The 25,205-nt window shown below is 55.6% G+C and overlaps 1 protein-coding gene across 2 annotated transcripts in view; it reads right to left on the bottom strand.

Moving 5' to 3' along the window:
- Positions 1-19,536: 19,536 nt before the first annotated feature.
- The window catches only part of PBX1 (PBX homeobox 1), a 127,763-nt gene continuing 122,094 nt past the window's right edge, over positions 19,537-25,205 (bottom strand). For both annotated transcript variants that reach the window (XM_040072846.2, XM_040072845.2), the window contains one exon: positions 19,537-23,833. Coding sequence is in view for 1 of the 2 variants with exons in the window: in XM_040072845.2 (XP_039928779.1) it covers positions 23,741-23,833 (93 nt within the window). In the remaining variant the exon portion in view is untranslated. The remainder of the gene's footprint in view (positions 23,834-25,205) is intronic.

The raw sequence follows: 25,205 nt of genomic DNA on the forward strand, positions 1-25,205 counted from the left end.
AGCTCAGCAGAGACAGTCCTCAAAGGCGCTGGAAAAGCACCACGGGGTGCTTCGGCTTGGGAGGGCATCCATGCATTCTCCGTGTTCTCATTCCCATGGCATTTCTGGGGGCCTTACACAGCCCCCTTGGCAGAACAGCTGCAGCGTGTGTCCCCCTGTGGTGCTGGCAGCCCGTGGCCCCCAAGAGCGACACCCCCACACCTGGTGATGCTCCTGCTGGAGCTGGGTGCTGGAGATGCTTAAGCAATTTGATCTTTAGGCAATAAATGGCAGGGGGGCCTTGCTCTCAGTAGTGGGCTCAACTCTAGCCATACTGTTGGACAACAGATCCGGCCGGGAATATCTGTCCATCCTGGAAGTGTTGCTTATTTTGGACAAATGCAGGGGCTTCTGCTTTGCTTTGTTCTTGTGAAAAGCATGGGGTTGTGTTTCCAGGTCTATCTCTTGCCCTGGAAACATAGCAGATGTGTGGGATATGGGAGAAGTGTGTAGGAGCCCCTTTCCGGGAGATGGGATCTAGAAGGAAATCGACCAACCGGTCCCATCCCTTTCCCTCCGCTTGTGCCTGTCCTTTCTGCTTGGCCCTTGCTGGTCACTTATATTTCCCTCCTTCCCTCTCCTGCTTCGGAGGCTGCCCAGGCAGCACCCCAGAGCTCTGGCTTGCTCTTGCTGGAAGATGCGTGCCTTGCTTTGGCAGGGAATGCATCCTGGGACTGCCCAAGATCGTTCCCCGGGGTGACTCGTTGAACTCAGCCCCCCGGACACCCCGAGCACAGCGCCAGGCTGTCCCCTTGTCCTAGGACACGGCCCCCGCCGAGGCTGCGGTGCTGCACAGAGCCGCTCTCCTCCCCCCCGCGCACCCTCCTGACAGACACATCACCCGCTGGGACGCTCAGGAATGGCCTGGGCCGGGCAGCCGGCGAGCACAGCCACCCATCCCATCCCCAGCCTGGGAAACGCGCTGCGCACCACGCCCAGCCCTGGGCCGAGCATCTCCTCCCTGCGGGCCAGGCGGAGGGGATGCGTTCGGGGTCTCTGCGGGCCCCGGTGCCCCCGGCACGGCCGGCACGGCGGTGGGGCCCTGCCCCATCTGCCCGCACGGCAGCACGGCGGGGAGCTAATGAGAAGCAAGGTGAGAGGCAGGAGACAGCCTGACAACTCTCTGGCTCCGCAAGCTGCCGGTGGAGCGTGGGCAGCAGAAGGACGGCACCTGCCCCCGCTGCCTGGCATCTCCAGCCTCATAATGAGGTTATTACCGGCCCGCTGCTTGACGGCCGGCACCAGCATCTCTCGCCCCCTCGTCCTCCCAATTCCCACTTGTGGCTGCGGCAGCGGGCGAGGGATGGATGGCCCTGCCCTCACGCTTAGGTTCGGCCCGGGCTTCGGAGGGAGGGAGGGGTGGAGGGATGCTTTTGACCTTGCTCGCAGAGGATGCGGCGCTCCCGTGCTCGCCGCCTGTCCGTCCCTGTTATTATCTCTTGAAGGCTGCTGGCCCGTTGTAGCCCGCTTTGACAGGGGGAGAAGTCTCAGAGATAATTAAGTTCCTACAAGTTTTGTGAAAAGAGGCAGGCAGAGAGCAGAGGGATGCGGTGAGGGCTTCTGCGGGCAGAAGGCTGAGCCAGGGAAAGGGGGCTGCCTCGTTTGTGGGAAGCAGCACTTCCCGAGACCTGGGCTGGGAAACCAGGAGTGACTCTGGACGGGGGTTTACCAACGCTGGGATGGGACCCAGGAACAGCGTGCGTACCAAAAAGGAGCTCAAATGTGGACGACGAGGGCTCGTGAGCTCTTTAAAAATTCCTTAAGGGTAAAAAGCCCGTCTGTGTTTGTGCCAGCTACCAGGGCAGCGTGGTGCGTGCCAGTTGCGTCCCTCTGTCTCTGCCCGCAGAGCCCTGGTTCAGGGCCTCCAAGCGCTTGTCATCTTCCCACCCCACCTCAGAGCAGCTGCGAGCGGCTTTGCTGAGCCGCTCACCCCCAGCACGCTGTTAATGATCGCATTAATTACTATTGCCGCACGAGAAGCCCGCACGCCGCCTCCGACGTCCCGAGCTTTGCGAGGCGGGATACGGAGCGGCTGCTGCTCGCCTCCCGCCGCAGCACCAGCCACCGGCGGGGAGGGACGCGGGGCTGCCGCCGCCCAGCGCCCCTGGCCCCGCAGGGACCGTGGGGACACCGTCCCGGGCACCCACGGAGCGCCCCGCCCGCAGCTGCCCGTGGCCGGGCCGGCGAGCGGGGAGCGGCCGGCGCTGGCCCGCTCGGAGCAGCTGGCGCCGATGTCGCAGCCGATCACGTCGGGGAAGGAGGCGAGCGGCAAGGCGGTGACACCGCGGTGACACCGCGCTGACGGTGCCCTGCTGGCGAGGGGCAGATGCGGAGGCCGACACGTGTTCGCCGCCGCCACGCCGCTAATTAATCACCTCCGCCACAGCGGCTTGCCCCGCCGGGGTGGCAGTGCCCAGGTGGCAGGGCGGGTTTGTCCCCGCGCCGTCCCTTTGAGCCACGCCGGGGACAAACCCCCACTGCCGCCTGGGTCACTCCCCAGCACGACTTAATGCCGTCAGGTTTTGGCTACTGCAGGAAAGAGGCTGGAAAAGCTTCCCTGTCCCCCCTCGCACGCACAGCCACCCTATAAATCAGTGGGGTCCCTCCTCGGCATCACCGTGGCTTGAGCGTCCAGGGGAAATCGGGCACCCCGAGGGACAGGGACACACAGCGTCTGTGCTTGCAGCTGTGAGGGGCTCAGACGGGCAGGAAAAGGGAATTCCCTTGCCCCTGGAAAGATCTGCACCTTCTAAATGACACCGAGAGCGGGGCTCATTTTCCTTCGGGGGTGTTGTCCTGTTTGCTCTGGCACAGCCCCGTGCTGCTGCTCCAGTTCAGCTCGCTAACCAGAACCTCAAGCACCCACCCAGACTGATTTTTTCCAATTTCCCTGCTAGCCAGAAGAAAAAAACCAAACCAAACCAAACCAAAACCCACAACCAACCAACCAACCAACCAAAAAAAGACCACCAAAAAACCACAACAAAAAAAAAACCCCGAGTGGAGAGTGTCACAATTTTGCTGAAACATGATGGTTTTTGCTGGGAATGTCTGAGTGAAATTCCTGACAATTCTCCCCCATCCAGGAGTATCTTGTGGGGTCACCCCAGCCCCGTTTTGCCTGTTCCCGGGCTCCTCAGGGGGCAGTGGGGTGGGGAAGGGGGCAAAGAATCCCACTCTTGTTTACTCCAGCTTTCCACCGAATCGAGCCAGGAGGTTTTGCAGCAAACCCCGGCGGTGACTTGGCTTTGGGAAGGGAGGATCGGGATGCAGCCATCACCTTTGGGAACGCTCTTGGGCCAGATCACAACCCGTGCCCAAAGCACCGCAGTGCTGGGCAGCCCCGGCGTGTCCCCAAGGGCTGGGGACAGCAGCTGGGGACAGCAGCTGGGGACCCCACGGCAGGCTGGAGACCTCTCCGGGACCTCTGCAGCGCTGCCCTGCTCCTCTCTGCAGGCAGAAGCCTCCATCTCGTGGCCGAGACCCGAACGACAGACTGGGGACAAGCAGGGCTGGGACCAGGGGCCACATCCACCCCTGCGGGGCAGAGGTGCTCCCCAACCCACAGCCCTGGTATCCACCACCGACCACAGAATTCCCTTTCCCCCACCGCAGATTCGTGGAGTTCCCCCGAACTGAGCTGGATATTTTTACTTATCACCCTTGACCTCTTCTCTGTGTGCATTATTTCAGCAGTCGGAAGTTTTCCAAAAGGTTACAAAGCTTTATTTTTGATCCCCCCCCCCCCCCCCCCATCCAATTTTTATTTCTGAAGCAGAAATAAAAATTCTGATTTTTAAAAAAAATTATTTCTGAAGCTTTATTTCTCAAGCTTTCTATCTTGAAGCTGGGCTCAAGGCAACCAAAGAGGCAGCAGGGTAAAATGAAGCTGTGGGGCATCCTTGGGGTGCTGGTCCATGGCTAAGAGATGAGGGAGGAGACCTCTCCCAGCCCTGCTTTCCCATCCCCTTGGGCTCTGCTGCCCCTTGGCTGGGAGCATCAGGAGCAGGGCTGTTCCTGGGCAGGATCTATCCCTTATGTTCACCAGCCTGGCGTCCTGTAGCATTCCTGCTCTCTCATCCCTTCCACATGGAGGGAGTGGGATGCTCATCCCAGAGCAAGGAAAGCCTGCGTGCCTCAGTTTCCCTATTCCAAATGAGCTCCTTCTGCTTTTGCCTCTCTCCCAGCCTCACCCTTGTTCCAGCCCCTTTAATCGGCACAGGGATCAGCTCTGCCTCAGAGCATCCAGCGGCTTTGTCACCTAAAACCCTCAGCGCGCTTCCCTAACGAGGGAAGTGTGCAAACCGACAGCATTTCCCTCCGACTTCTTCCTTCCCACTTTTCAAAAATTAAGATCTCATTTCAGCATCAGCACAAGATTATTCCCCCATCCCCTCACCCCCAATTTCACAAATTCCAGAGGGCATTTCAAGAAAAATGGAAATATTTGCAAGGCACCCCAGGACAGAGAATTGGGTTGTGAGCAGCTTTCATCCGGTGCAGCCTTCGCTTCCGGCCCTGTGGGACAAAAGTCCCAGCAGAAGTGACAAAGACTCATAAATTCTGCAGAACAATTTAGCTCTTTCTGGAAAAAATCTGGTTGCTCCCTGAAGTGGGACTGAGGGCCGGGTGTGACGCGGGGTAAAGAAAGTTTCTGCGAATGTCTGTCTCTTAATTAATATTAATACCTCTCCAGCTTTTTATCTCTGCTTTAAATAAAAAGAATCCAGCTATGGCAGAGTTCCCACCACATTAAGAATCCCGTGAAGGTGGAGTGATGGATGCTTTGGAAGATGGCTCTCATTAATGTCTAATCCTTCCCATCAGCCCCACTTGTCCCTGACACTTGCAGCTTGTTAACCATTTTTTTGCAATGGTTTTCGGGGACTTCTGGACCTGGGGGTGGTGGGGGGGAACGGCACAGCCTCCTTTCCTTGCCTTTGGGTGACAGTGCAAGCAACAGCATGGAAAAGTGGTTTCTCTTTTGGCTGCCACTGGCTGCCTCTCTTTCCAGCTGCCTGGCCCACCTTCATTTTTAAAAAAGCGTCTTCCAGGCAAAGCCAGAGCCTGCTGGAGGTAAAATATTCCTGTTTCTTTATAATTTTATTTGTGCATATCATTTTGAAGTGTACAGCAATTGTTTCTGGGTGCAGGACCCCGTGGGGCTGTGGGATTGAGGGCCTGCAGCTGCTGCCTCCCCTTGCTGCTCTGCTCTTGTCAAGGGCAAGCAATGTGGGGACCTCTTGGAAAGTGTCAGCTCCTGCACTCGTGTGAATAAGTAAGTGTCTTCCTTTTCCGAAATAAAGATCACTGCAGCGCTTGTGGAAAATACAATAGGTTTCGAGGCTAGAAGGAAATGAGAAGTGGCTTTGGTCTCCATGGGGTTACAGCTAGGAAATCCAGTGAAAGGGCCTTTTTCCTGGGCACAAATATGCCATGGAGAAGCAGAGGAAAGCTTGTCCTGCTCATCCCTAGTGTTTTTGGCAGCTCCTTGCCCCCATCCACCTCTGCAGTGAGCTTCTGCTTATTGCAGGGCTGACAGTGAAAAGTTCCTGCACCGAACACTTCTTTTCCTGATTTATGTCCAAGTTTCAGTGCTAATTGAGGACGTGTCTCGGTGGCTGGTGGCACTGGGAGAAGGGTGCCCGTCCTTCTGCTCCCAGCCTCGCTGGGTGTCCTCACAGGGAGGTCACAGAGCCCTGCCAAGCCTGTCACCTCGGGAAAAACCGGTCTGTGGTCCTGCCTGTGGTCCTGCAAAATCCCTGCTGGGAGCAGCTCACTGAGCTCAGTCAGTCTTTCTGGAAGAGAAAATCCACGCAAACCCACAGCGATTGCTCCTTGCAGTCACATAAACCGTGTTCGGGCTGAGACTAACGCCGTGAAGATGGGGTTTTTTTGTTGTTGTTTTTTTTTTTTTATTTCGCAGCTGAGTGTTGCGGTAAGGCTTCCAGGCAGGGGGACGTGGCCGCTTCTGCCTGCTTTCCACTAGAGGTAGCTGGAGCCACGCACAACCCGCCCGGCAGCGCCGGGATTCCACATTCCCAGCCCCGAATCGGCGGCGCCGGGAGCGATTAACCTGCCATCAAAGGCACGGATCCCGGGCAGGAGGGACCCCTCCTTCCCCGGCGTGCCTCCTCTCCTCTGCCCTACCCCGCACCCCCGGAGCTGCCTCAGCGCTTTCTCGGCCTAAAATCCCGGAGTTTGGGGGCTCCTGGCGAAGCAGGGCAGCCACACCCCCGCTCCCGCTGCCGCAGCCCCGGGGACAGATGTCTGCCGCTCTGTGCGAGGGAAGAGGAAACTGCTCGGAGCTGTTTATTCTGCAGAGGAGGAACAGCAGAGGAGTTTGGTGGTTTAAGCCCTCCCCACCTTTTTTTTTTTTTAATTTTTTTTTTCTCCCTCCTTTTTTGCCCTTCTAGTCGGTTTAAGATGTACATTGCCAGCTGACTGCGTAGCTGCTGTTTGTGGAAGGCGTCACCCATCCAAGCCCGGGCAGGTGATGGGGTGCTTGGGGGGTAGCTGGCTCCAGCTGCTGGGGCCCTTCTGGCTGATCCCCAGTGCGAATGTCTCTTTAGAGGGTCTTTTTCTTTTTTTGGAGGAGGAGGAGTACAACAAATAGAGCAGGTACTCCCGGGGAGTTGCAATAAGCCTGCAAAGCGAGAAGGGAAAGAAGGTCAGAAGGAGTGAGGATTATCTGCCTTCCCCATTCCCAAAGGGATTTTAGCCCTGAGTTTTAATAACAGCCAGGAAAGAGGCAGACTTCACGCTTACCCAGAGGAAAAGGCCCTAATAGAAGAAAGGATCAGCTAGGAAAAGCCCTTTTATCTTGCTTTGCCATCCTCACAGCCGCTGTTGTTGCAGGGGTGTCTGGGCACTCTGCGGAGTGGGGGTCCTGGCTGGCAAAGGGAATGCTCCTGTCACCAGTCTGGCTGTGGTTTGCTGGTGGGGATGCTGTCGTTTCCCTGGACAAGGTCACTGCACAGCTCTGTGTAACACGAGAGCTTCATGCACGGCATGGAGAGCGAGCCCTTGGGCCCCTCTCTGTGGCCACCAGTCCATGCATGTGGACATGTGTGTGTCCAAACAAATGAGTTCCCGATGATATTGGGGATGAATAAACCTGGGGTGCATGGCTGGGGCCACCTGCAGCCCCACAAAACTGTCCCAAGGCTGCAGCATGCCACATCAAGGCGCTCCTGACGATATTTCCCTGATGCCGTGTGAGATGTGGCTGCAGGTCCTTTGCTGCACCATCCTCCTTGGTCAGGTCTTCTGGCCACCAAGTGTCACTCTCCTTTGGCCCCACCAAAGCCACCTTGGTGCTCCAGGCAGGAAGAGACTGACGAATGGAGAGGAGCTGGGTGGGCACTGGCACCTCCAGGTGTTTCAGCCTAACCCCTGATCTGCTTGGAGACGGCCTCAAAGCCCACCTTGGTGGTTCTCCTGGCGTTCGGGAGCGGCGGAGCTCCGGCCGCGTCCCGCGGGATGAGAACGGGCAGGCGCCGGGGAGCTTTGACAGATGGAGACTGTTAATATTGAACACGTAATTACGCTGGCCAAGGCCGAGAGTCCTCCCGTGTGGGGAGGGCATCAATATTAAGGCGAGTTACTAAATGTATCTCAGAGGTGAACTCAAAGGCGTTTGGGAGGGCCAGGGCTGAGTTTTGGGACTCTGCTGTGCCGGGGCTGGCCCTGAGGAGGTTCTTGCTGGCAGAGAGGAGAAGCTGCCTTCCCTGAGCCCATTGAGTCCCTGTGTTTGACACTTAACAGGGCAGACGGCACGGCCACTCTGTGCTGCTGAGCTCAGCCTTTCTGAGATCAGGGGATCAGCCTAAAATGCTTATTTTTAAACACTGCATGGCATAAGTGAGATAATTGAAATAAATCCTCCCAGGGCCGGGGCTTTTAGGGTGCTTGGCTTCCCTCCAAGGCACCTGGAAACTTTGTCATGGGTACTATCTGACACCTAAGCTCTCAGTCCCCAGAGCTGGGGCTTTAAAAAGAATTTCAGGTGCCTTAGGGTGAAACTGAGCGACCTGGAAATTGTGCTGGGAGCTCCCAGCTCCCTAGTGAGAACTTTTTTTATATTTATGGAGGAAAAGGAGTAATTTCTTTCTATCAAAAATGAATGAAAACTTGAAAAATCTCTACCAGGTTTTATTTATTGCCTCATCTATTAAAATAGCCACATATCTATTCAAGTGTGGGGGTTGTATTTTTTTTTTTTTTTTTTCTCTTTCAGGGAAAAGATACTGCTGAGTTTCCCACAAAGAGAAAATGTCCTGGAGGATGCCAAGGGCAGGAGTTGTCATTGCAGCAGCTGAGCAGCACCATCATCCTCCTGACACTGGCATCCTGCAGCCCTGGCCAGTGGCAGCCTCGTGGACCATTCCCATCCCTGCTGCTGAGGTGAACCCGGGGTTTTCCTCACCTCTAAACCAGGATCCCCCCACTGCTGGTGAGATCAGGTTGGGTTAGAGAGGGCGGAGATGCTCCGGGGTCCCTGAGACATCAACAGATGTGTCTGCACTGAGTCTCTGGGTGGGCTGGTTCCAGCAGGTTTGGATATTTGTGGCTGCGTTTCCGTGCTGTGGCACGGGGGAGACTCACACACAGCCTCCTGTACCTGCTCTGCATCCAGTGGAACTGCTGGCCTCGACACCAGCTCCGGGTTTCTGCTAAACCAGCCCAGTGCAGCAGCTGATCTGTTTGTGCTGGAAGGGACACACTTCGTTGTTTGAACACCAGGTGCCCCAAAATATGTTAATTCAAGCCCCAGAACAGCAACCCCCTCCGTTCCTTTTCTCGCCTTGTCTCACGCTGAATTGCAAACTCACAGCAGGGGAGGAAATTGAACCTGCTTCCCGTGGTCATACCCCTGAATGTGACTTTACCCAGGACTCAGCCACACACCTCTGCTGCAGCCTGGGCTTTCCCGGCGTCCCCAGGAGCCATCACACCCAGCAGATGTCACAGGCTTGTGGGCACCTGCCGAAAAAACCCATCCGGGGAGCTGAACCGGGAAACCTGGCGGCGTTCAATGCGGTGGGAACAGGGAGGGGCAGCCCCTGGGTTCCTTCTGTGGGAGCTCCCTGGGATGCTTTGTCCTGGCTCACCTTCCCAGCCCTCACCACAAACTGGCAGGGACACCTCGGTGTGGGGGACCAGCAGGTTTACTCTGGAATAAACTTTATTAGAAGTTATCCATAATATTGCAAATTCTATCTGCCAGGCTTGACGACATCAGCGGTCTTTTGTGTGCACAGTGAGTGCCAGTTTCGCTACAGCTGCCAAGGCCCTGTGAAACCTCCAGAAACCTGCACCTTTTCCCGGAATGTGGGGCTAGTTCTCACTTTCTACAGTATTTTTTTTGGTGCTCATCAAGCTGAGGACAGCTTTGGCCACAGGCATGGCTGAGAACTGCTGGAGCCAGCGAGCAAGTGGGGCTCTGCCAGGGCTGAAGGAGAGCCAGGGTGTGTACTCTTGGAGACTTTATTCCTTGGGGAACGTCAGGAGGGGAGGCAGAAGTCACCACTTTGTAGATGTTTCCGTAAGCACTTCAGCCTGGGATCGGTGAAGGGCCCGGCACAGTGGGGTGGGCAGCACTTTTCTCCTGCTGAGGGTTATTTTTCTGTTGTGAGCCCCACTTTCCTCGCTTTCCCCCCACGCCCTCCCTGCCCATTCCCCGCCATGGCGCAGAAAAAGCTTTATTTATACTCATTTAGCTGCTTGCCTCCTCCCTAATTGAAATCATTAACCTTCTCGCTTAATGAAGAAGAGGACCGGGGGGAGGGCGGGGGGTGCCAGGGCTGCCAGACCCCCTCCCGGGCTGCTCCGCCGACTCCCTCGGCCGGCTCAAAAACGTGATTTCGAATTCGGCCACGGGGAGCTAAAAGAAAAAAAAAAAAAAAAATTAAAAAATAATAAAACCCAACCCTGAACAAGTGCGCCGTGGTCGGGGGGCTGGCGGGGTGCGGCTCCCCGGGCCCCGGGGCCGCGGCGGGGCTGACGCCAGCATTTCATCTCGGCGGAGAAGTCATCGGCTCTGACCACGGGGAGGGCTTTGCCCGCCAGGTCCCACTTTGCTCCCCTATATTTAGCCCATTATGAATATGGAAGAGCGTTGAAAATGATTCGCGCAGACATCCCTCTGTCCAGCCGAATAACGTCAAAGGCGGGAGCGGGGCACGGCAGCCGCTCGCCCCGACGGGGGCCCCGGCCCGCCCGGCCCCGTGGGTCGCGGAGCGCGGTCCCTGCGCGGGGGGAAAAGCGGCGGGGCCCCACGGCGGGTGTCGCTGGGGCGTTTCGGGTGGGAGCGGCGCGATGCGGGCCGGGCAGCGCCGCCCCCGCCCCGCAGAGCGCGGAGCGGGTGCCCGCGGTGGCAGCTGGCGCGGGAAGCGGGCACAGCTGCGCGCTCCGAGGGCACCGCGGCCCCGGCCCTCCCCGCCGGCCCCCGCCCGGGGCCGCGCAGCCCGGACCCCGCCGCTCGGCCCCCTCCTCTCGGCGGGCGCCGCGGTGCCGATGCCGCGCTGTCCCCGCTCCTCGGCCCCGGACGCGCTGAGCGCCCCCGGCAGCACGTGGCTGCTCCTCGGCCGGGCTTTGCCGGCCCGCCCCGAGCACTGAACACCTTTTCCCAGGTCGGGACGCTCTCCCGCCCTTTTGGGAGCCCAAACGCCTTGAGGCGTCCTTCTGGCTCTCTCCAGAGCACGGACGCGCCTCCTGGGGCGTCTGCGCCTCCGCGCCCTCCGTTTTCCTCTCCTTTTGCAAGGTGCATCCCAAAAGCTTTGCTTTTGCTCCGTCCCACAGCTTTTGCTCCATCCCAAAAGCTGGAAACCGATGGGGAGGGAACACGGGAGGCAAACCCCCTGCCCAAAGAGCCCCCCAGCTTGGCCGGCTTGGCTTGGGCTTTGGAGAGCGCTCTGTGCAAACGATTGCGGTCGCTTTTGGGCATAGCGGAAAAGAGGGAAAACAGCTTTATTCAAGCCGTTAATGAAATGTCATTTGCAATTCACTTCCATCGCCGTCACGTGGCGGATCTGCAGCACCCCCGGGGTGCACCGGCTCACACAGGGGGTGCTCCTTGGGAGGGGGATTTGGGGAAGGGGGGAATGCACAAAAGCATCGAAACACGACCGCCCCTTCCCCGGAGCTCGAGGGCTGTGTTTGCCACGGGTGCTGTGGCCGGGTGAGCTGGCTCAGCCTCCCCTCTCAGGGCGGGTCAGCAGAGACCTGGCAGAGGAACACACCTTTTCTGCGGGGCCCCGCCCCAGAAATACCCCTGGATTTTATTTTTCCACGTACCACATATCCATATCCCTCATATTTCTCATGGGCAGCCAGCAGAGTCCAGCTGCCTCCTCGACCCCCGCCAGGCTCAGCGATGCAGCTCAGAGCCTCTTTTCCATCCTCCCCCCTCTACCTGCCCCCTCTCCGCTCCTCCGCCCCTCCCCAATTTCTGAGTGATCCTCTGCAGTCGTGAGCAGGTTTAACTAATCTTTCTGTCAGTGGGGTACTTTATGGAAATTGAAAACTAATTAACGTTCATCTCAGCGGCTAATCGCATAAAAGCCCCACTGCCTGGGCCTCCCTGGTCTTAAAATAATAGCGGCACAGGAGCAGCAAATATCTTGATGAAGCCCACCAGGACGGGATGTTCCCAAGGACAGAGCATTTGGGATGCCCCTGAAGTCCCCACAGCCGGGGATGGGTCACCTTCTGCTGGTGCTGGCTCCCGAGTCCATCTGGCTCATCCTATGGCCCTTCCTTCCCTGCGGCTGCCTCGACCCAAGAGGCGAGCAGAGGGTATTCCGGGGAAGTTGGGGCAGAGGGGGTGGCGTGGGGCTGGGGCTGGGAGGGCGATGCAGACGTGTGGTCAGAGCTGCTCCCTCTCTCCCGCAGTGACTCACTCGGCTTTAATTGCTCCCTGAAGTGGCGGGGCTGCTGGCGGCACCGCATCAGAGATGTCACGTTATAGTCATGCGTGAAGAGCTAATGGTCAAGGGTGACACCACCAACAAAACATCCTCGGGGGAGCTGTCACTGACGGCCAGGATCAAAGGGCAGGGGAGCGGCCGGCCCGCTGCTGCCCAGGGTTGGAGAGGCAGGTGCCCGGCACAGGGGCGGTGGCAGCGCTCCTGGGGCTTCGTGGCCGGAAAATCATCGTGCCACAGCAGGGGCAGCGCAGGCAGGGCCTGAGCCCAGGGCGCTGGTCCCTCTCAGGAGAGGATTCTCCTTGGCTTTGGAGGTTTACTCCGGCATGGGCTGGGAGGGCTCACGCTGACATCAGACCGGTGTCAGCTGGGCTCTGCCATCCCCTGTGCCAAGGGGAGGCAGCCCAGGTGTAACAGAGCAGGATGTGGGGCTGGATCTTGGATGTGCAGTCATGGGGGAACCAACCTGTCCCTTTGCGTGTCTGTACCCTCCTGTGCCCTGGCCAGGATGCTGGCGGGCACCTTCCAAGGGTTGAGGGAAGACCAGGATGAGACTCCAGCCTCACCAGTCCAAGAGGTTAAGTGGATTGGCATGGTGGGGTTGGTTTTTTGGGTGCTGCCAACAGCACAGGCCCCAGCACTCCCCTTGCTGACTGCGCCGCACCAAGAACGGCACAGTGCAAGCTGTCCCTTCCTGCTGCTCCTGTCCCCAGGGGCCGCAGCAGGGCACAGGCTGTTCCCCTGCTTTGCAACAGTGCCAGTGTGGTCCTGGTTTGCATTTGGCTCCAGCTTCCAGCTGCTTCCCACCGCGTTGCTGCTGGGCACAGCAGCTCTCCCCAGCGGGATGGGGAATCACCTCCCTGCCCTCCATCATCAGGAGTGGTGGAGAAGGCCGGGTGGAGGTGGTGGAGAAGGCCAGGCTGCTGGAGCACACGGAGCAGCAGACCCGGCCGCAGCCATCCCGCCGGGAAGCACGGCCAGGGAGGGAAGAGTTATTGCCGCAGTCACACACCAGCTATTACCTCCCAACAAAAGGCAGCGTCTGCACAGCCAGGAGAGAGCCCGAGGACAGGGACAGCCCGGGTGACCTTCACAGGACGTGCAGCAGACAGGCCAGAGCCCTGATCTCCCCAGACAGGTACGCCTGCAGGCGCCCCTGCACCTGGGCCAGCGCAGCGGGAGCCTCCCGGGATGCTCCCCACAAGCCTTCAGCCGCTATCAGCTTCAAAGTCTCCTCAGTAGCCCCTGGCCCGGGTGGGTTTTTTACCCTCCCAGCACATGTCAAGCTTTCAGGTCTCTGAAAGGAGACGAAGGCGATGCTGTCGCCAGCACCGAGCTGCTGTGAGGTGCCGGCACCCAGCCTGGGGTTGGAGTTTGGGTATATCCCTGCAAAGCACCGTTTGCCAGGCCCTGCCTGGCAGCCAGAGCTCAGCAAGGAACCTGCTTGTAATGATGGATGGAGACTGAGGTGGTGGTACTAAAGACACAGGGGGCTCAGTTGGGGGTCTCACCCTGAGGCCGTGGCTCAGGATCTGCTGGCTGTATCGCAGAATCATGGAATGGCTGGGGCTGGAAGGGACCTTAAAGATCACCTGGCTGCAATACCCCTGCATGGGCAGGGACACCTTGCACTAGACCGGGTGGCTCCAACTCCCATCCAGTCTGGCCTTGAACACTTCCAGGGATGGGGCAGCCACAGCTTCTCTGGGCAACCTGTGCCCAAAGGGCCTCCCCAACCCCACAGGGAAGGAGTTTTTCCTAATCCCTAATCGAAGCCATCTGTCAGTTTAAAGCCTCCTATCACTAAGGATAAGAGTTATCCCTGGAGCCTGAAGCACCAACACGAGCAGCAGCAGCTCTGGGACGCTGAGACCCAAGGGTGTTGTCCTCGTGCTGCCTCTTGCCCGGGCAGTGAAGCTTTTTGAGAGAATCCTCGTGCTGTGGTGAGAAACCACCTGCAGACAAGTGGAAATGACCTCCTAGCTTGACTTCTGCTCTCTGTGTTTAAACTGGCCCAAATTCACCTTGGGGAGGTGTCAGCAAGGGCAGGGGAAGCCTCATCATTCCCGTGCTCAGCTCCCCACAGAGTGCTGGAAAGGAGTAAGTGGCTTGGACCAGCTGAAGGGGAGGGGGTGTTTGTGTCAGTAAATGTCAGAAAGCAAAAAACAAGCAGGACTTTAGAGCCAATTAAGTTTGTATAATGTGAGGGAAGTGCTGGTTAAAGGCATGGCAGCAGCTGAGCTGTGTATCTATTTATTTCAAGGCAGTTTTCCGTGGGAGCAGAGCACACTCATGTCATTAGCACCAAATATCTCTAATAAGGCTGTCTCCACTAATAAGCAAAAAACCCCTTAATTATTTTGTTTTTCATTGAGCCAGGGTGGCCACTGGCATGCCTTTTCCTCCAGTTGGGAGGAAAATGTTTCTTGAGGCAGGGGTTCAAACGTGTGAGGGTGGGGAGGGACAGCATGGCCAGATTGTCCAATGCAGGGAAGTGCCACCAAGCTGAGGGTGACCCCAGAGGCTGCAATGTCTGCCACTGCTGGTCTGGTGGGGAGGAGCTGCAGAAGCACTTTGTGAGCCCAAGCTCTGTTGGAAGCGCCAGAACAGCACTGTGACATCCAGAGGGAGAGGTCAGATGCCTCCCCGGGACACACGGGGACATCGACTCTCTGTGCCACCAGCGCTGCCTGTAAAGAGAGGGATGGAGGAACCAGGCTGAGGTGAAAGAGGCTGCAGATTGTGCCCGTCCCTCCTCATTTCACCAAAACCGCTCAGCCACAGCCTTCCCAAGCGCGTTGCATCCCTTCCAACAAATCTTTCCTCGGGAGGTTTGTCCCACGCCAGCCTGCGCTGCCAGCAGCGCTGCAGAGCACTGGGGCTGCTGCGACAGGAGGGAGCGTGGCCCCCAGGGTGACCCTGGGACTGGCACCCCAGCACTGCTGGCACCCAGAGCTGCTTCACCAACGCAGCTCCTCCTGTGTTTCCAAACCCATCCCTCGGCCTCGCCAGCAGGGATCCCACGGGCTCATCGGTTCGAATCGGCCCAAATCCCTACAGATGTGCACAAACACATCCTAGAGACGGTTCTGTCTACGCCTCCTGTTGGATGCAGGGGTCACAGCTGTGCAGCTGCCAGCCCTGCAGCGCAGCAGGCTTTTGGGAGCAGGGTTGATTTCTCCGAGTTCCCGGCTGGGAGCCCTCCGTGCCCGCGCCAACCCCGGGCAGCGCCGCCGGCTGCCCTCGCAAACCTCTCCGTCTCGGGTTAATTAATCGCCATCAAATAACCTGCGTGGCCACAGCTGGGACAGCAGCTTCACCTTCACCGCGGCTCATCCCTGCTCTGGAAATGCTGCAGACCACAGGCACCGACGTGAGGAGCTGAAATTCCCGGAATTTCGCCGCATCTCCCCACGGCCCCCGGGGGCTCGCAGGGAGATGAAGGTGTCCCTTTACAGCGGGGCGGCGTCGCTGGGAGAGGCTGGCGGGCAGGAAAAGCCCCGGGATCTGCTGGAACAGATGCTTCCGTGCTATAATAAAAGGTTAAATATTTTCATAAGCATTAGCCACAGGTTGAAGGTAAAACGAGATGCTTGGCTTCATTCTCCCTTCCCCCCCCCCGCCCCCTCGTGTTTTTTTTGTTGTTGTTTGTTTGTTTTGGTTTTTTTCCTCCCTAGGTTGGTGGGGTTTTTTGTATGCAAATGAACTGGAAGCTTATTAACGAGATGAGAGGCTGGAGCCTAATTAGCAGCAGGACAAGGGAGCAGCGCTGGAGCTGAGTCAGCGAGTGCGAGAATCGCTGGCGCGGCCGCTGCCATCGCCGCCCGCCGCTGCCAAAACCACGAGAATCCTGCAAAACCAAAAAAAAAATCCACGTGTTTTTGGAAGGGTCGGGGGAGATCAGCCTCCCTTTGGGGTCTTGTCTGGACACGGCCCGCGTGGGTCACTCCAAAGCCACCGTCCTGACTTTATTCTCCGTGCTGGGTGCGTTGCAGCTGGAATTTTGCGGTGTTTCCAAGCGCACATTGAATATTTGGGAGCAGTGCCACCAAGCCGGGATGGAGCAGGACTGAGGTGTCTGTGCCAGGGGGCTGGACTCCTTTAGCCCCTGTGGAATTTGTTTAGGGACTATTTGATTCTCATTATGTGTCTTTTCCTTTGCATTTTAAGGAATCATTTTCCCCAGAAAAAGCTGGGAAGAAAACAAAGGGAAAGCCCCCCCCCCCCCAAAAAAAAAAAACCACCCCAACAACAACAACAACCAAAAACCCCAATCAAACCAAACCCAACGCAACAAAAATCAGAGAAACTTCTTTCTTTCCTTTTAAAATGATCTTTCTTTTCTCCCATCCTTTTTCCTGCCACCTTTTCTCCTGTCTGGAGGTTCCTGGAAGCAGAGGGACACCAAGCCCGGTCCCAGCCGCTGCCAGGGGCACAGGACTCCGCTCCGAGTGAGCCAATAAACCCCTCTTGTAATTTGCACCTTCCGAAGGCGCCAGCAGCCGCTCGGCCCCAGCCTTCATTTGCATTTTTAATTAGCTGGGCTCTCCCTGCGCCCCTGTGCTGCCCTGCCTGGGGACAGCGATGGCTGCAGGCAACAGGACCGGGGCTGAAAGAAGGACTTTGGTGGCCCAGAGGATGGGCGAGCTGGTAAAGCAGTGATGACATTCCTCTTTTTTTTTTTTTTTTTTCCTTCCCTTTCTTTTCTGTGTTTTGATACATATTTTCTTCTGCTTCAGTTCGGTCCAGCCCTGCCTTTGTTGCATCCATCTGTCCCCCTTGCTCTGTGTTTCTTCCTCGCCGTTCTCCTCCTCTCCCATCCTCGAGCAGCCCCCCAACACCACTGTCCCTCTTCCCACGCAACCCCCGGCACTGCCAGCACCCAGAGAGATGCCACAACTCCCCTGTAAAGCTATTAAAACTCTGCCTCATTAGCAATAATTAAAAGGTGCAGCACACATTCTCAATAGCTCATGCCCGTTGGGGGGAGGGGGGGCAGGATATATTTTATTTTATTTATTTTAATTTTATTTTATTTGGGTTTATTTTATTTGGGTTTATTTTGTTTCATTTAAATTTATCTTCTATTCACTTTATTTTACCGGTATTTTTTTTTAAAAATCGTATATTTTATTCTCTTCTTTTACTGCATAGTCATTTTATTTCGTTTCACTTTATTTTATGACATTTTTTAAATTCGATTTTATTTTTCAGGCCCTCCACCCCATCCCCACGGTGCTGGCAGAGGAGGGACGTGGGGACAGGCGGCCACCACCTCTCACCCACCCCGAGCAGGGCAGCGGCGGCCGCCTGCATCCCAGGCACAATAAAATATTTTACTACAAAGCAGAATTACTCCAAAGACTGATGGGCTGACTTGTGAGACCCACTCACATTTATGGAGGTCGTAAGTTATAGACTCCCGGTGAACTGGAGGAAAACATAACCCTGGCCTTTTATAGGCGAAACTTCTGCCGTATATTAAATTCTCCTGCCAGCGCACGGGGCTTTACTGCCAACTGTAACTTTAACACCTCCCAGCCCCTCGGTTAGGAGGGAAGGATTATTGAATAATGTGGGTGTGGGCCACCAAACCACCGGGCTCTGCTCACCAAAAAACCTCTTGAAGCTTCTGCTGTGGGAATTTACGTGGGGCTCGCTGCACACCGTGCCTTACTCTTATTTTTTTCCTCCCTGCAGTTTTTGGTGTAAAATATTGCAGCGTGAGACGGAAAAGTGCACGAGTTGCGCCTCGGGGTTTCGCTGAACTTGGTTGCCCGAAACCGGGGAAACAGAGCGAGGGGGAAGAAAAAAATCCTACGGATAAATGAGTGGCAGGGGGAGAAGGGAAAAATGCGGATGGAGATGGCAAGGAAGAGGCCAGCAATGCAGTTTGGTACGCGTGGGTTTCCCTTTCATCCACAAGCAGCCAGAGAGAGGGGGATACAGGAGGAAGGGAGGATGCTGCACCCAGCCTGGCTCCGGGAGGCTGCAGGTGCCGTTCTCCCCCCCTAAAGCCGCCTGGTTTCGGCAGAGCCACGAGCTGCGAGAGGAGCCGGGGGCTGGAGCCACCCCAAAGGACGTGTGACAGGAGCCCCCAGCCCCAAAAGCACCCGCGCATCCCCTCCATCCCCTCGCCGGGGCCCGGCGAGACTTAACATTTCTGTGTTTGGAGCCGGGCTGAGCGTTTATGAGAAGGGAACAGCTGGGAGCAGGCTGATATTTAAACTGGTATTAGGAGCGCGGCGGCGGAGGGAGATAATTCCTGGGGCGGGCGCCGGGGAGCTCCGGGGGGCTCTGCCGGAGAGCGATACAGTTAATTTGCAGCCGGAGCTGGAGGCTGGCCCGAGCTGATATTGCCGTGTTATTTAGAAGAGAAAGGTCAGGCCGGAGATTGAATAATCATTGACAAGAAATCCATGGGGGAGAGGGGCGGCAGCTCCAGCATCATCCCCGCGCTGCTTTCCCGAGGGGATTCTTCCCGAAGGGATTCTTCCCGTCCGCTCGGGTCCCCGTGGGGTGACGGAGGCGTTCGTGGCACAGATCCAGCCTTTCTCCAGCTTGGGAATCACGGCCACCCCCTCCCAGCCGCCCCCTGTTCCATCTAAAATATCTAGGGACAAGGCAGAGCTGTCCTGGTTTTTCGTCCTACACACGGGCTCTTTTTAAAATTGCAAATTATTTTTAAATTTAAAATTACTTCTTTTTTCTTCCCAGAAACGTTTTAGATTTTTTTCCCTTTTTTTTAAACTAACCACCCCTGCCTCCTTCCCCAGGAAAACAGGAGAGGTTCTCAAGCCTTCCCCTGCTCCCCAGCACTGCCCCAGACCTTGGTGTGATAAAGAAAATCCCCCTTCTAGCTTTTTTTCGGAAAGCAGTGCACTTAACAAGTCGAAAATAAAAGCAGTAAAGGTGTTGTGGGGTTTTTTTGGTTTTTTGTTTGTTTGGGTTTTGTTGTTGTTTGTTTTGTTTTGTTTTTTTAATGGACAAATCCACTTGTCCAGGAGAAGTCACCTCCTTCTGCCCAGGGAAACTGAGGCACTGGGGGAGGCGCCAGGGATGCAGTGCCTCAGGCAGAATCCCAAATCACATCCCTCTGGCCCACACCATCCCAGCAGCAGGGTTATTTATTGCCTTTGTTCATTCCCACCTCTGCACCCCAAACCCTTCCTACCCCCGGCACCTCATGGGGAAACCCCCAGAGCATCTCATTTTCTTCTTTTTCCTCCCCAAAAAATGCACCAGGTTTGGTTTCAGGGTTGGTGGTTTTTTTTGATTTTTTTTTTTTTTTTTTTTTTTGCAACAAAAGAAACTATTTATTTGGAATATGCATTACCAGTACAAATCAGGAAACTGTAAAACCTACACCTTGTTAGTATCGTCATAGAACATAAAAGTTTCAATTGGGATCAGAAAGACAGAGGCCTTTTTTTTTTCTTTACAGAAGCAGAAAAGCTTAAAGTTTCAAAACCAGGTTGGAACAGAGAGTCTTTTTTTTCCCCTTTTTTTTAAAAGGATTTTTCTTTTTTTTTTCTTTTTCCTTTTTTAATTTTTTTTTAATTTTTTTTTTTTTTTTTTTTAATATTTGGAATCCATTAGGAAGAGAGGAAGAAAAAAAAAAAAGATGGGGGAAAAAAATAGAAAAAGAAAAAGCAACTCCGAACTGGATCACCTTTACAAGGGACAGAAAGGGCTTTGCAAGAACAAAAAAAAAGCAAACCGACAAAACCAACCCCCCAGGCAATGTCTGATTTACATCCTCTTAATAATAATAAAATAATAATAATAATAAAGGTGTACGAAAACAAAAGGACTCCAGGAAACCTTGGGATTAAAAGCAACACCCCAAACCCTAAACCGGTCAGTGATGTGAAAAGCTCAGGGGTTTTTTGGGGGGGAAGCAGGAAAATGTTTTAGGAGGAAACTGAAGCGACGCCAAGCAGCACCTTCCTCAGCGCTCTCCCTGAACCCCGCTCTGCAGCCACTGGGATTTGGGGCTGGATTTGGGGACATTTTGGCCACGTCCCAGCCCTTGTCCCACCTCAGCACGTGGATGCAGCCAAGGCTCGGGGCCAGGCTGCGAGACCTGGGCCAGATGAGGTTGAAACGTTCCTTGCTCCAAATCCTTCCGTTTTGGGACACTGGGATTCAGGGAAGAGAACCAACCATCTACACATTTTGGGAAGGATTCCTGCCCTTTCATCACTTCCAGGCAGCTCAGCAACGCGCCCAGAATGGAGACCCACGGGAGCTCAGGACTTGTTGGCTCTCCATCTCCTCCCCAAAACCCCTCAGAATTCCGTCTCTTTTCAGAGCCGCAATCCCACTGCTCAGCCCCAGAGCAGCCACACGGGGATCTCCTGGAGCTGGGATCTGAAAGGAGAGGGGAGAAGCACTCCCCCCAAAGACACCACCCTCACTTTTCACATCACTTGTAACAGCTCAAAAGCGCAGGGGAAGTGGCAAGGCCATCCTCTCAGACAGGTCAAACTAAACTCATCATCATCATCATCATCATCATCATCATCATCATCATCATCATCAAAGCCCCCTCCCCACCCCATCCCAAATAATGCAAAAAAAAAAAAAAAAAAAAAAAAAAAAGAAAGAGGTTCATCTCTGGGTCTCTGGGTCTCAACGTTAAGAAACATAAAGTGTTAGACTGTACCTATTAATGCTCACTATTCCAACCATTTTTTTTCTTTTTAAAGTTTTACAAAATGAATTACCGTCACTTTTTAAACATTGTGTAAGAAGAAATGAGTGTGCACAACTCTACACTTTTCTAGCATTCTTGAACTAATTCACAAATGCGAGAAAATGGGGAAAAAAACCCAAACCATGGGAAAAAACAAACAAACAAAAAAAAGGAGGATGAATGTAGGTAGTTTGATGTTATAAACTATACAGGAATGAAGCGCTTGTTGCCACAGAAAGAACAGGGATGGGACCTTCCCCCTGTTCAGTTTTGCGTGCTAAGAGGGTCATTTTTTATTCTTTTATTATAAACACTATTAAATTCCGACTGCGTTTTTGGTTTTTTTTTTTCTCCTTTATCTGAATATACAAGAACATTCATTATCAAATGTTCGTTATCATCAATACTACAAAGAACGAGACACAAATCGCAAGAAACAATGGAAAATGTTAATAAAGCTGAAAGAATCGTCGAGGTTTTTTTTTTTTTTGTGATTTTTTTTTAATTTTAATTTTTTTTGAGTTTCTGCAGGTTTTTTTTTTTGTTTGTGGTTTTTTTTTGTGTGTTTTTTTTGTTTTGTTTTTTTGGTATCGAAGTCAGGTTTTTCTGGGCAGAAAAGAAAAATAATAATTAAAAAAAAAAAAGACGAAGAAGAAGAAGAAGAAAAAAAACCCCACAACACTCAGGGCTGGAGCAGGGGAGGAGTATGGGAAGGAGAAACAAAACCCAAATATTAAATGGAAAAGAAAAAAAAAAAAAAAAGGCAAAGAAAAAGGCAAGCAAGCAGCTAAGCCAACACAAACTGGAGGGACCAACTGGGGAACCCAGGAGGGGATTTGCAAAGTACCGTGGAGGAGCAAGGGCCCAGCCTGGGCAGGGGATGCCTGGGCAGGGGGACGGGCAGGAGGAGCAGCAGGGCAGGGAGGGCAGCCCCAGCACGGATTGACTCCAGCTGGCCGTGGTTTCGGCTCGTTCCCAGCTGGTTTCCAACAGGGCCGGTGGCATTCCCGCAGGCACGGCACTGCTGCTGCTCGGGAGAAGAGGCCCGAGCCAGTCCTGCGTCCCCGGAACGCTTTGCCACAAGTGGTTCGTGTAAAGTAAGCTGGAAGCGGACAAAAGGCAGCGCTGAGGGAGGCCGCGGGAAGAGGAGAGTGGGAAGGTGCAGAGCTGGGGAAGGTGGGCAGCACCTCCCGACTGTCCTTGCAGGAAAACAACCTTCTCCATGCTCTTAACACACAGCTGGGAGGCAGCCCGAGGCCCCTCACCTCACATCCTGCTCTGCCACAGGGTCCCCAGCCCTGGCACGGATGCAAAAGGAGCAGGAAGCGTCACTGCTGGACACATGACGTCCCTGTGCTGCAAGGTGACAGCGTGCTGGAGCTGTGGCCACACCACCACTGCGCCCTGCAGGCCGAGGACCGTTATTTTTTCCAGCAGAAGGGTGGAAATATTTTTGGCAGAGCTCTAATTTTAAACGGTTTCCGCTTAATGCTGCTCCGTGCTGGCAGTTCCCACCTCGAGACCAGCACAAGCAGGGTTGGCACGGACATTCAACAGCGTGAGGCATCGATCCCACGGGATCCCGGGATCCATCACGAGGTGCCAGACATCCTGCACCACCAGTCCCCACCACGCCCAGGGTCTTGATGCAGGCCGCCTCAGCCTCCTCGTGCCCACTGAAAGAACCGATGGCCAGAAGTCCCACCCCGGCACGAAGCTCAGCCGCTGCCCAGGGAAACTGGTGCTGCCTCTTCCTGCTCTTCCACGCAAGCCACGTCCTCCCAGCATCAGCCTGAAGGGGCAGGATGAAGCCTCGCTTGCCAGCCACCACTGCTTGTCCCAACAGCGGATGAGAAAAGCTGGGCAGAAAAGTCCCATGAGTTCTTCCATGGCTACTGCCCAGGTAACTCCTGGGGTAAAAAACCGGCGGCTCCAGCGCACAGACATCCCCCAGCGGGGCAGCCACCCGTCCTACAGAGCAAACCTGTGAAGCGCTACCAAAAGCACCCGAGACACACCCAGCACTTCAGCCCCTGGCATTCTGCTGCCCATCCCTCACTGCTGGCTTGGCAGGGCTTTGGGAATGCAGGGGGTGCCACAAACCTCTGTGAGTCCTGCCTGAACTGGGGAACCCAGCTCCTCCTGCAAACAGGAGCCGACACCCCGTGACACTGCCCTGAGCAGGAGAACTCCACCAGCAGCCTCTCTAGGTGCAGTGAGAGAGCTGCTGGTGTCTCATCAGCCATCCATGCCTGATCCCACACAGCTCCCTGGAGGTGTGAGCACCTCCATTATCAGAGATGGACGTTTCTCACCTGCCTCTGCCTCCCCTCCTCCCCTCCTCTTCTCCCCTCCAGCAACAGGCAGGCAGGACAGCAGGGTTTCATGGCTCATCCAGACCACAGCAGCCAGCAGGAGGGATGCTTGGCCGAGTAGGGCTGGGAATGGGAACGGTACCTTCTGGAAGCGCGGGGGAGCACGCTGGCTCCTTCTACGTGCACGGGGGCTGTGCCACCAGCCCTGCCCCTGCAGCACACGAGGGACAGCTCACTGGGGCAGGGCTGAGTGCGGGAGGCTGCGGAGACGAGGCGGGAGCGGATTCCCTACGCTGGCGATTCCCTACGGAGAGGTAGCGTGAAAGGAACGGGGGCAGGGGGCTGCCTGCTAGTGAGGGAGCCAGACGTGACTGAGGTACGTTTGTAGCTCCTCAGAGGGACACCCAGCGAGAGGCTGTACACTGCTCTGGGGTCGGCTTGTGTGGCGGTGGTCGATTTTTGCTTTTCCTCCTTAAAATCCTTCTACCTTGGGTGGGAAGCGGGGAGGGGAAGGGAGCGGTGTTGTGGCGGTGGCGGGGAGGGGGAGAGCGGCTTCTACCCAGAAAAGAAAGGGAAGAGAGTATAAAGAAGTGTCCAGATTGGCTGAAAAAAGCATCCCGACGAAGAGAAGAGAAGAGGAGTCTTCTTGTGTGTGCTGATTGGGTTCACCTCCAGTCTGACTGCTGCGGTGTTAGGAGAGGCCCCCTCCCCTCCTGCCCCCGCCGGGGCCGGCTCAGCCAGGGATGCAATTTGCTGGGAGATCAGTTGGAGGTATCAGAGTGAACGCTGCCAGGGCCTTCTGTGGGGGAGGTCACCGACGATGGGGTAGTAGCGTCTTGCCAACCTCCATTAGCCTGAAGGAAGGGACAGGCAGAGGCATCAGTCACCCGACGGCAAGGCACAAACAGCCCCCACCCAAGGCACCCACCCACCTCAGACCACCCCCCTCCACTTCTCCCTCAGCTGGGACCGGTGTAGGAGGCAAAGACATCCCCTCTGGCTCCCCCATCCCATCTTAAACAACAGGGCTCCATCAGTGAGGTAGGGAAGAAACAATTCCACTGAAAACAGGTTTTGAAAAACTGCAAGTGCTCATGGGAAGTTCATCCCTTAAAAAACCCCAATGTATTTCTCCAGAACCCTGAGCTCTGGCTGTCTGGGGTTTTTAAATCCTTCATTATTACCCTTCCTCATATGGAAGAAAGAAAATATCAAACATCTCTCTCCAGGACCAGCAGCCCGACTGTTATCTGAACCCAAGCGCCGTGAACACGCAGAACAAGCAATGGGTCCCACGGAACTGCTGAGCCGTGCCGTGTCCCCCGGAAAAGCTCCTCGTCCCCACCTCATCGAGGGAAACCGAGCCACAGCACAACAGAGGTGCCACCACTATATTCCATCCGAGGGTTCATGCAGCAAACCACGGCAGACAACTTGTTTCTTCTCCTACAAACAGATGCAGGGCCAAATTCTCCAGGCGCTCAAGAGCCGAGCTACCGGAGGGCCCCGGCTGCTGCGGGCAGGAGCCGGCAGCGCACAGAAGCTGCTCCTCTGCGGCTGCCATCCCCTTTGGAGAGGAGCAGATGTCGCACCCAACCTCCTCTGCTTGCTCTGACATTGATTCAGTGCTTGGCTAATTAATCCTTCCCAAGCACTGCCCGAGCTCCAGTTGGCAGCAGTCGCTGTCCTGCTCTCCACACGCCCGGGCTGCTTTGCCCACTCTGGCTGCGTGTCCCACTGCCTGCTGCATCATCCAACGCTGGCCCTGCCAGCTGGGACCCCGCACACCCCAGAGGGCTGAGGGTAGGAAATCTCCCCACCCTGGGGTGCTGCTGCCCAGCTCCTGCCTGCCTGCCTGCCTGAGAGGCTGCTGTGATGGGAGCAAAGAGCTGACAGGCATGAGAACCCATGTTTGAGGAGTCACAACACCTCACAGCGGGACACGCACAAAGCAAAAAAGACGAGAGGTGTGTGCACACCCCTTGCTGTGCCTGTGTGCTCTTCCATACGTGCATGGGAGCAAAGGGGTTTGGGAAACAGCAAGGAAAGCAGGAATCGCGACCTCAGCTTGCTCACAGGTTAGCAAACCCCACTGTGCTCCATCTTGGGTACAAATGTGACATCAGACAATGCACGAGCACCACCAGCCCCGCGTACCCCAGGCCCACTGCCCCCACCAGCTCCCACCCACAGCCAGGCCCTGACCCGGCATCCCTGCGCTCCCTG

Source organism: Hirundo rustica, chromosome 9 (genome assembly GCF_015227805.2).
Source record: "Hirundo rustica isolate bHirRus1 chromosome 9, bHirRus1.pri.v3, whole genome shotgun sequence".
NCBI classification, from domain to species: domain Eukaryota; kingdom Metazoa; phylum Chordata; class Aves; order Passeriformes; family Hirundinidae; genus Hirundo; species Hirundo rustica.